The 12,295-nt window shown below is 42.8% G+C and overlaps 1 protein-coding gene across 1 annotated transcript in view; it reads right to left on the minus strand.

Moving 5' to 3' along the window:
• LOC148835145 (uncharacterized) overlaps nt 1-12,295 on the minus strand; it is an 83,648-nt gene that overhangs the window by 25,333 nt on the left and 46,020 nt on the right. The window contains exons 7-10 of the mRNA XM_088915346.1: nt 11,015-11,095; nt 10,059-10,171; nt 8,175-8,233; nt 5,323-5,412 (exon numbers count right to left, since the gene is read on the minus strand). Coding sequence (XP_088771472.1) covers nt 5,323-5,412; nt 8,175-8,233; nt 10,059-10,171; nt 11,015-11,095 — 343 coding nt within the window. The remainder of the gene's footprint in view (nt 1-5,322; nt 5,413-8,174; nt 8,234-10,058; nt 10,172-11,014; nt 11,096-12,295) is intronic.

Genomic DNA, 12,295 nt, shown 5'->3' on the forward strand with positions numbered 1-12,295 from the left:
AAATGCTTCACATTCAACAGGCTAGCACTGCCTCACAGACACCTGTTCAACTCTGCATTACACTCACCAGACCAGCCTCACAGACACCAGACAATCACTGCCTCACATTCGTCATGGAACAACTGCCTCCCAGAAACCGGACCAACACTACCCACAGATGCCAGACTAACAAAGACTCATAGACACAAGACCAAACTTGCCTGACAGACACCCAGCCAATACTACCTCAAAGATATCAGACCAACACTGCCTCACAGACAACAGGCCAACATAGCTTCACACACAAGGCCAACTCTACCTTAAGTAGACCAGACCAACACTGCCTCACCTTCACCAGGCAATCACTGTCTAACAGACATCAGACAAACACTGCCTCACAGACACTAGGCCACAATTACCTCACATTCAGCAGGCAAGCATTGCCTCACAGACACCAGGCCACAATTGCTTTACATTCACCAGTCCAGCACTGCCTCACAGACATGAGGCCAAAACCTGCCTCACAGATACCAAGCCAACACTGCCTCACAGACACCAGGCCAACACTGCCTCACAACACACCAGACCATCATTACCTCACTGATACAAGGCACAAGGCCAACTCTACCTCAACTAGACCAGACCAACACTGCCTCATAGACAACAGGCCAACACTGCCTCACAGACAACAGGCCAACACTGTCTCACAAACACCAGACCAACAATGCCTCACAGACATCAGGCCAACACTTCCTCACAGACACAAGGCCAACATTGCCTCACAGACATCACAGCAACACTGCCCAAGGGACAGCAGGCAAACACTCACATTCTCCAGGCAAGTAGTGTGTCACATTCACCAGGTAAGAACTGCTTCACAGACACCAGACCAAGACTACCTCACAGACACAGGGCCAACACTGCCTCACATTCACCAGGTAAGAACTGCTTCACAGACACCAGGCCAAGACTACCTCACAGACACAGGGCCAACACTGCCTTACAGACACCAGATCAACACTGCCTTACACACACCAGACCATCACTGCCTCACAAACACCAGACCAGCACTGCCTCATTGACAACAGGTAAGCTCTACCTCACAGATACTAGGGCAGAACTGACTCACAGGCACCAGGTCTACAATGCCCCACAGACACAATGCCAGGACTCTCCCACATACACTAGATGAGCATTGTTTCATAATATCCTCCATTGTTATTACAAAGATGCTGGCTGTCATTGTAGTAGGCACATTGTAACGTAACATATCATTTACACAGAGGTCTATGATCAAATAATGAAATTCTTGCACACTTCTAACAATGGGTAAAAAATATTACTGATGCAAATTACAATTGCAACAACACTTTGCAGGAAAGATCATTGCACAAGGAATTAAATGGCATCAGCTCTTTCTATACACCCATAGTATATAGTGAGCGGCATTAATAAAGCAAGAATTGTTATTGATTCTAAAACTCATTGGTTATGTTTTTAATGCTTTTGTCTGTTGCTCCTAAACTGGACAACCCTACACATCACTTTTCTGAAATTTACTTTTCAAGGAACATATAGTATAAAGTCAAACTCAGTAGCCACAGACAGCAATTTCTGTCTTACTCGGGCTGATCAATGCACTCCAGCTATCTTTACTTAAGGATAATGGTTTGAATGAGTTCAAACTGCACTTTTTTCAAAATGGAAAGAAATAATCAACAAATAAAAGACCCTTTTAAGAAAAAATAAAAGAGAAAGTGTTCTTAGAATACGAAAGGGAAGAGAAGTGGGGTAATGACAAGCAGCCTCTACAGTTTCATACTCAGACCTATCTGTCTTGCAGCAGAAATGCTGATAAATGCACTATCTATAGACTGGATCCGTTAAACCACAGCTAGAGAAGCAGTGCACTGGGAACTATGGAATAGGGACTTTAAAGGAAAATGCCAGTCTGAAAGGGGAGAACGTGAGGCAATCTGACAGACATTGACAGTTAGGGGTTCTTGGCTCCTTACACATCAAGCCCATTCTCAGCTTTCTGAGCTACAGCCTTCTCCTTTCACTCCAGTCACCAGCCACTGTCAGTGCTTCTGTCACAAGGAAAGGGTGACACCCATTGCCATTATTCACTTTGAGAGACCCATGACCAAAAAGAATTGCGCCTGCATTCAGACAGGAAGTGCGAGGGAGGGAGAGAGAATGGAAAACAGAGCCAAAGACACTAGGGGCTGCCTCTGACATTCACTGCTGCACATTAATTGAATTCAACTGCCAACAACATGCACAGAATATCAAACAGGGGAGAGAGAGATGGAGATTTACAGAGAATTAATAAGAATGCATTTTTATGCTATGAATATTCCATTTTAATTTCCAAAGCACAGCCTCAGCTCTGCCGGCGATGTACTGTATGATACCAGATCTATATGTTTTTTCACTGTTTTTGCTGTTGATATACAGTACGGAGATATGTGGATGGGTGAAGGGCGAGAGTTCACAGCGAGGTACAAAATGGATGTCAGAGAATGACTGCAGGCAATATGGAGGGAGGGAGAGAGAATGGCAGAACATTGAGGAGGGGGAAAATGGTGGCGCAACATGGGGACCCAGCAGTGACAGAGAGGAAGGAGAAGAACGAGGAAAGTGGATGTAGATGAGAGAGGGACAAAGAGAGGTAGCTACAGGGAAGAAGAGAGAGAAGGAGAAGGAGTTGGAGTGGGAGAATGCTACAAAGAACTGCTGTAACATTTGCCTGGATTCATCTCATGAATAAATAAAGGACAATTTCCAGCGAATCAGTCTCTTCCTTCTGTGTTCTCTCACTGTGGTGATCATGAGCACAGAAGCTAGCCTGACTAAAACACCCACCGATCTTCCAAAACACTCTGTAGCTCTCCATGTCTTCCGCATTTCCAGCTGCCAGGGGTCCAACTGTCACCATGTTGCATGAGCATCTACTGTACATCATGCTCTGCATGATATCAGTCAAGCTATCTAACAGAACAGAACAATGCAGTGCCCATAGCTGGGATGGAGCAGTGAAGGAAAGGTGTTGCAATGAATTTTTAGCACTTAAAACTGAGGAGCAGCTAGCACCCTTTCTGTGGAATAATCACACTCTGTAGGATGAAATGACAATCCAATTCAGTTGAAGAGACAGAAAAAGGTAATTCTTAGATTTTGTCTGTTCTAATTATAAACAAAAACATTTTTAATTTAAAACAGGATTTTGTACCTTGTTACAGAAGTGAAATAAATATAAACTATAGCAGGTCAATCATTTCAACTCATCCTTGCAAAATAAATTTGAATAATCATTTTGCATATCTCTAATGATGCAGCAGATGCTGTAATGTTGGTGACTGCTCCGATTTCCTGCTTGTCATTGTGCCATGAACATATGAATTTTAAGTGTTAAACTTTAAAATATCAGGGTTTAAATAGATAAAATATTTGCATTTTATTAAAAACACAGAATCCTGGGAACCTCTCAGCCAAATCAGAGGCATAGAGTACTGCAATTAAGAGGAGACCACATAGCTTTCACACCTGTATGCTCAGCTTTCTTTGATAAGCTCAAACTGTAATCTCTCCCAGCTCTCTTCTACATGCTAACCATACAGCTCTCTGTATGCTTTCCAGGCACCTGTTCCTTTCTCTCAGACACAAATGTCACAATCTAGCCCAGTCACACGGCTGTAAACCCCAAGACTCTCGCTCACTGGACACATGGTTTACAGGTAAGTTTTTCCAAACTGTGCTATCTACAGCTGTCATGGTGCACAGAGAAAATTAGAAAACTTTCCCTGCTACCAGGCTCTCTTATGTTGATACAGTTTGGTACATGCAAATCATCCCAGTTTATCACTTTATTGAGTAATTTGTTTTAAAGTGTTAATAGTGTTAAGGTGGCTTCTTGTTCCACCACCATGGAAACTACTACCCAGGAAATCTCAGGCACTTCAGTGTAATTAAGGTCATACAAAACACCAGTGTATTGTCCAGACTGACAATGCACCACTTACAAAAAACAGGCTTAAATAACATGTCTGGTGGTGACAATCATATTTCACAATGGCAGTTTCTACTTATGGGTAGCAAGGGTTGATGTGTTATACCATTAACTGTGGAATCTTATGATGCAGAAATATAAAGTGCTTTGCAATTTGAAGATAAGAGGTATAATGTAATGCATATAGTAGTTTATGTTTCATCACTTAGGTTAATAAAGGCTTTACTGTCACGATTGTCATCCCTCCTCTTAAGGGCACTCCGACCCTTTCGTATTGTCACACAATGGCCTGAGCAAGGCCAAAGTAGGTCCTCCCTCTCCTTCTCCCTCTCTCTCTCAATATGACACTACCTAACCACCAACAACCAACCAAACTCTTAGGCTGAGGAGCCAGCTTAGATAGCATGTAATCCCCTCCCCCTCTGGAACAAATCATTTCTCTAATTCAAAGTGGTTTTTCCCCTTTCCATAAATAACCCTTGAGAACTGGGGTTAGGTTTGGCCTTTTGAGGCCACCATAGGCTGACTCACCCCAGAAGCACTGACACCAAACAAACAGTGAGTAACATCCATTTTGAGAGCGCTCTCCATTCACACCACAATACTCACTCATACCTGTGTTTAAGTATTTGAATGTATGTGAAATTAGGTATGTTTATGTACATGAATGTATATGAAATTAAGTAATAGCAGTTACTAGTCACTACTTACTAGTCAAGCCCTGAGTGTGCACCCTCAGGAACTTATCTAGCAATCGCTCAATGGAAGGTGTATGAATGTTGTATTTTCTGTGCTTTCAGACTCCTCTGTCACATGTATTTTAGTTGATTACGTGCTCCCTGTTTTGTCTCATTATTTAAGCCTGGCGCTCTAGCTATTCCTGGCTCAGCATTGGAAGATGGACACCACAAGGCTGGCCTATTTCCCAGGCTCGCGGACAGCCTGAGGGCAGGCCTTATTCCCTGGCATTCTGACTGTCTGAGTCCGAGGCTCGGAGCGCCTGGCCTCGACACTCTGTTTTAACTCCTTGTTCCTGTTCCGGATCCCGTTCCAGATTTTATCCCTGTCTGTCTCAGGACTGTCAGGATTGTTCGCGTTTCCCACGCCCCCCGAGCACCAGATCACCGCCGTCACTGCCCCCTGTCTGTCAACCCGTCCTAATCCTGCTGTACCTTTTCCTGATGTCCTTCTCCACTTACTTACGGATTTTAGCAACTGCATAGGGTCCTGAATTACACTTATAGTCAATATGCCTATGATGGTAGCTTTTCCCATATAATGAATTGCAGAAACTTGTTCTTTCAATATGAGAGTTCCACTCCAGGACTGACCTTGAGCAGATCCTTGGGGAAGTCCTGTCCGTCGTTCAGACCCTCCAGGTTCCCAATGAACTGCATGCATGACATCCGCTTGCCAACGTTCTGAGGGAGTAGAAGCAGAGAGCAACATGTCACGGATACTGCCCTCGAGATCCTTCTTTGTAAAAGACCTTTCTAGTATCCCTTCATTTTATAGATTGACCAAGATGACTTTCTTACTCTTTCAACTATGATGCCATTCAATGGCTTCTTAGAATGTTATTGCATTGGCATAAGGCTTTATTCCAGACATTCCGGACTGATCTCTGCAGGAGACATGTTGCCAAGGACCAGAGATTCTGTCATACATACCAGGTGTACAACTACAGGGGTGATCTTCTGGTCATATACAGCACTGCTTCCATGCTGAAAGTTCTAATGCTACTTTGAAACACAGAACCTATGTTCAGGAGCCCAGCTCAAGTCCAGCCTGGCTGCACTGAAAACAGCTGTACAGGAGCAGAGGAGCCCAACTTAGAGTTCCTCTCCTCTCTCAGTTAGCTCAGTGTCCCTCTCCTCTCTCACTTAGCTGTATGTCCCGCTCCTCTCTCAGTTACTGGTGCTCAGTGTCTCTCTCCTCTCTCACTTAACTCAGTGTCCTTCTCCTTTCTCAGTCAGCTCAGTGTCCTTCTCCTCTCTCAGTCAGCTCAGTGTCCCTCTACTCTCTCACTTAACTCAGTGTCCTTCTTCTCTCTCAGTTAGATGTGTCCGTCTCCTCTCTCTGTTAGCTCTGTGTCCTTCTCATCTCTGTTAGCTCAGTGTCCCTGTCATCTCTCACTTAACCCAGTGTTCTTTTCCTCTCTCAGTCAGCTCAGTGTCCCTCTCCTCTCTCAGTTAGCTGTATGTCCCGCTCCTCTCTCAGTTACTGTAGCTCAGTGTCCTTCTCCTCTCTCAGTCAGCTCAGTGTCCCTCTACTGTCTCACTTAGCTCAGTGTCCTTCTCCTCTCTCAGTCAGCTGTCCCTCTCCTCTCTCAGTTAGATCTGTGTCCCTCTCCTCTCTCAGTTAGATCTGTGTCCTTCTCCTCTCTGTTAGCTCAGTGTCCCTCTCATCTCTCACTTAACTCAGTGTCCCTCTCCTCTCTCACTTAACTCAGTGTCCTTCTCCTCTCTCAGTCAGCTCAGTGTCCCTCTACTCTCTAACTTAACTCAGTGTCCTTCTCCTCTCTCAGTTAGTTCTGTGTCCTTCTCCTCTCAGTTAGCTGTACTGTATGTCCCTCTCCTCTCTCACTTAACTCAGTGTCCCTCTCCTCTCTCAGTTAGCTCAGTGTCCCTTTCCTCTCTCGGTTAGCTTAGTGTCCCTCTTTTCTCTCCTCTTTCAGTTAACTCTGTGTCCCTCTCCTCTTAGTTAGCTCTGTGTCTCTCTCATTTCTCACTTATTTCATTGTCCTTTTTTTCTCTCTCAGTCAGCTCAGTGTCCCTCTACTCTCTAAGTTAGCTCTGTGTCCCTCTCGTCTCTCAGTCAGCTAAGTGTCCCTTTTTTCTTCTCATCTTTTAGCTCAGTATCCCTCTCATCTCTCATACACAGTTTATACCTGTATAGTCTCAGTTATAGTCTCAGTTATAGTCTCATTCTGTTTTCATTTGCTATTCTACATAAGGTGTGAAAACAGAAACAACAAATAGTTTGGGATTTTTATGAACAAACTATTTTGTTTGCAAAAATATAATTTGACCGGTGAAGACTGTTTCATTCGTCCTCACTGTGTCTGTTTTCACTAATATCTGCACACACTCACACACAGAGCTAAAACTTGGTAGATTTAACTCTCATCCATTCATTATGGAAGCGCATTGCTGCAACCAAGAAAAAAAATCCTCACCCTTATGTCATAATTACGAGAAACGTATCTCGCAATTATGACTTAATAATTCTTGCGTACTCATGCGATAGCACAATTGTTGTATAAGACCTATATCAAGTAGGTAGCTATGTCAACATGCGTAGGCTGCAAAGGAACGCGTTAAAGGTTTATTCCATGTTGAAAAGAGAAGAAAAGAAACACAATGTTTTGGTTGTGAGGGCTTCACAGCTGAAATGTTGTTACTTTCTTTTTCTCTTTATTTATTCCATGCTGAAAAGAGAAAAAAAGTAACAACATTTCGGCTGTGAAGCCCTCACAACCAAAACATTGTGTTTCTTTTCTTCTCTTTTCAACATGGAATAAACCTTTAATTTATTCCTTTAATACTACAGCGCTCATGGGTTCTCGTGGGTTTATGCCATCGTGGCTCCTGCCTCAGGTTGACCCTGCACCGCTGGGGCTCAAACCCAGGTCTCCGGCGTCACTCATCAGGGAACCAGCCAGCTGAGCTAGGGAGATCTCACAACCTCACAGGGAAGGGCAGTGATGTCACCATGCTGGCAACTGGCTCGCACAACCTGTAATGTCGTCTGTGTCCGTTACAATACCTACTGTATATCGCTACGTGCGGACTTACAGTTTTAAGCAGTGGAAATGATTGCACATGTAACTGTTCATAACTGAACCATCATTGCTTTGATCTCTAAATCCCACAAAACTGGTCCTCATGCTTGTAATGATTCTGTTCCTATTTGCTAAAAATTGCACGTTTTCATTATGACTGAACCCCAGTCGAAATCTGTACAAATTCTGCAGCACTGGACACAATCATTAAACCAAACCAAATGTGCCAGCCAAGTTCACTGTAGCTTCTACATGCGTTCAGTGCACAACGTGTATACATACACTGACGTAAGCATTGCTATCTGGTAATTACGAGATAAGGGGGTGAATTTGTTTTTTTTCCCTTAGTGGCAACAATGCTCTTCCATAATTACTCTTCTCAATGCCCAAAACACTCACATGGCCATGCAGGTCTGTGTTGAGCAGCATCAGAGCACAGGTCAGGGTGTGGACACTGTCTGAAAAAGAGACACACCATTGACAATGATGACAACCAAGAGGTCAGAATACCACTTTTAAACAAGGCCAGCTTCAGTAAAGTGTCATATTGTTTCAGGTTCTAAAGATGTCTCTGCCTTGTTTGTCTTAATCCTTCTTGATCTCACTGACACTGCAGGTCTCACCTCAGTGATGTTCCCTAAGGTCTTGTGCTGGGTCCTCTCCTATTCTCTCTCCATCTCCTCTCATGTGCATGCTTTTTGTAACATTTTTATGCTGATGACGCTGAAATCTTCCTTTCTTCTCCTCCTACTGATATTCATGTTTACTTTGTCTCACAGTCATCATCTCCTGGGAGCTCTTCCATCATCTTAAACCCAACCACTCTCAGTCTGACGTCCTTTTTTGTCTTCCTCTCCCTCCCCCTCTATGGATCCTTTCATGTATTTTGACTCTGTCCCACCCCTCCTCTGTCAAGGACACCTTGTGTCATTTGGCCCCTCTCTCTACTACTCCCAACACTTCTTCTCAGACATGTTTCTGGTTTCTCACCTTTAACAACATTCACAGAATCCACCAGTTTCTTACCAGTTATTGTAAACAACTCCTATTCCAGGCCTTGGGAATTTCTCACCAGACAACTCTAACTACCACTTAGCTTGACACGCTGCCAAAGCCTTCCACCCACTCCAACTCATCTTGAATTCAGCTCCCCTTATCTTCACTGTTCTCTTTATACTGCATTCTTCCAGTGCCTCCTCTGGCTTCTTAGTGTTGCCTCAGCTGTCTCCACAACCACCATCAGTCTCTCCCCATATTCCCTCAGGACCTCTATGCATCAGACTTCTTTACCCTCTCTCTGTACTACTCTTTCACAGCCTGTTCAGTGGAATGAACTGCCCACAGACAACAAAGCTGCTCAGTCCCAGACCACCTTTCAGCTCCTGCTCTAGATTCACCTGTCAAGACTATACTGTACCCGTGACTTCTCCTCTCAAGCACATCTTTCAATAATTCTTACACTGTATTGCACTGATCAAATCAAATCAAATCAAATCTTAATTCTGAAACTGGTAGTGTAATTTCCTAGTAGCACTTACTCACTGTACACCCTATACTACAGTATATAAGTAAAGGATGTTTACATTACTGCTCTGTGCCCACTGCATCTGGACACTCTGTTTTTACTATTTCTTCATGAGCAAATGCTCGTCTATTTTGTACTAATCTCATTGTCATTTAATCAATTTATTTACCTTATTGTACCTGAATTATTGTTTCTTGCAGTTACACATAATGTAAAGTTTCTAGACCAGTAAGGGTACCTGCTAAATTAATAATACTGTTGCAGATATCCATAGTCTACCGTACCTATTACAGCTGTTAAATCTGTGGGAAATTTAGATTTATATCAGGATGGAAAGGGACACAGCATTTTAGTTTGCACAATTAGAGCAACAACAGCAAATCCCAGTTCAATGCCACTATTTGGCATTCTATCCTTATTTTTTATGGGAACCAGTTTGTACAGTATGTCGTTGTACAAATGTATGTGTACAGGTGTATCTCAAGAACAGAGTGTACAGTGTAATGAGCAGTTTTAACACACTGGAAATAGTCTTGGAACACAACACCAAACACAAAACAGAAGACACAAACAAAATACTCTCTGTTAGTGCTGTATCTCATGGGTCCTGATGCACAAGGTCATGCAGACGATATTCTCGCCACTCAGTGAAAAATGGAAACTTTCCCTCTTCTGGAGTTGCTAATTGTAATATGTAGTGATCTGAAGGACATTGACAAGAATGCAAAGACACCCACAGTCATGGGGCTGTTGCTTACCTTCAGACGGTATGGTGTTGGGGTTGCAGTAGTGGTATCTCCTGGAGAAGTGGGACAGCACTCTCTCTCTCTCCTGTGTCTCTCCCATTAGAGCAAACTCCTTCAGAAAGACCCTGAAACATAGGTCAGAGCCTGGGGTTACTGTCCAACACAGTCCTTCAGACACTTCACTCACCTGAGCCTTGAGCTGTGCTGTACAACAGTCCTTCACCAGACTCATTTACATAGAAAAAGAAAAGATTTCCTTCAAAATCAACCTTGACATAAAGGTCTGAGGCAAGGACTTTTCAGACAGAATAATGGAACTGAGTCCCTGGAATTTTTCTAAAACTGTCCTGACTTTATTGAATTTCTAGAACTAATCAAGCACTGGAACTTGACTCTGTCTCCCTTGGAGGGGGATGTCAGCAGCACGACTCGACTATGGTTTATCAAGCATTCATCATATTCCATGCACAGCAGCTTACCAAGGTTAAGTTGTGCATTATTTGCCATTTTTCTTTTGGTCTAGTTTGAATGATCTCTTGAGGCTCGTGTCATTCTTACTGTGCTTTACTGCACTGTCTTAAGTCTTAAGCACAGTACACCATACAGTAGTCAATAATTTAACAAGGGATTGGACTGCAGGCATACAATGGCCTCACCTGAATTGTGTGCCCCATCCTCCTGTCTCTAATGAAGCCAGTCCCATAAATAACTGTTTTTTGCTCCCCAACCAAAAACAAATTTGTTTTTGACCAGATCCTACTAAGGATCTGCTTAGTAATTTCACCTGGAAAAGTTTTTGAATTAATTTAGCATTTTTATAATGATCTTTCCATCTGCTTTTATGTTTTTTCAGGGTTAGTTCTTCATCAGGAGTAATTCCATGAAAGGGGCTCACTAGCCATTCAGAATTGCAACCCTCTGACCTACAAGCGATGGCCAGTGTGACCCTGTTGAGGTGTTCAGCTCACCGCAGAGCCTGGTCCACACTCATGCCTGTGAAGTTGAAGAAACGGAGATACTCCTCTGCCACCATCTGGCTGAACTCATTGCTGCAGGAAGAGCAACAGAGAAGGAGGCGTCACTCGTCATTCACCTGTAGTCTCAGCCCAACCAACACACCAGCACAGAACAGTGAAACCATCAAGACCCAAGAACCAAGGCACACAAGTATTTATGCAGACTGTGCCCTTTATCATGAGTTATTATTTTTCATATTGATTGTTAAAAGACATACTGACACACTAAAACAAGCTGTCTGGAAACACAAATAACACCAAACACAAAATGGAGAAATCACAGATAATGCAATATCTCATGACCCTTGGTCTTCTTAAATTTCTGACAAAGTAAGACTCTTTCCCAGATTGATCACAGCAAAAATAATTCATTTCGTGGATAGTTTACAACTGTGTAATACAATATGTAGTGAAATACTGTAATACTAGTTGTAAATTAAACAGCTAATGACTCCACCACAGTCAAGAAATTTGCAGACTCTAATTGGAGAGATTATAAAACAGAAGACATTAAAAAATAAAACTTAAAAAAGTTATTCTGGATTCACTGTGATATTCCAAAATGAGCTTTGCAGCTGCAAGGCTTTACATTTACTCCACTACTTCTCTTATAGCTCCCTATTTTCTTTGTTTTTTTAAACAATCACTTTATAAGAGTGATATTTTCAAATGATTTGGAAAAAAAGACATGAAGAAGCTTATTACTAAGCCTCATTTTTGCATGGTATCTGTTATTTCATTATTTCCATGATAAGCGAGAAACCACAATTTTAGTAGACCCCTTTGACCACAGCAGGAGGTTTTGCATAAAGCTGATATGTACACGGTGGGCTGATGTACAGTAGCGGAAACTGGGAAGCTCATTGCTTTGTAGCAGGACTTTGGAAATACCTGAACTCATTTGGCCTTTGGAACATTTCTTCTGAGAAAGTTTCACAAAAAGTGGAAGAAATACAGGTAAATGGAGTGGCAGGTATTTGAGCCATCACCTGGCTGAACTAATTGTCATTAGCAGACATGTTGGTGGTAGCAGTGTGTTGTTCTGTGTATTTCCTATGTTTACACTATAACATATTGCACACATGCTCCATGCTCCATTTATCATTTCTCATCTGAGTACCATGTACAGATAAAGAGAGGAACACGGCTACTCAGCAATGTTGCTGAAGCCAGCTCTCCAAGATGGAATTCTTGGACTGAACAGCTGAAGCGAGCCTAAGAAACAAAATGGCC

Source organism: Atractosteus spatula, chromosome 5, assembly GCF_055471065.1.
Source record: "Atractosteus spatula isolate fAtrSpa1 chromosome 5, fAtrSpa1.hap1, whole genome shotgun sequence".
Taxonomy (NCBI): domain Eukaryota; kingdom Metazoa; phylum Chordata; class Actinopteri; order Semionotiformes; family Lepisosteidae; genus Atractosteus; species Atractosteus spatula.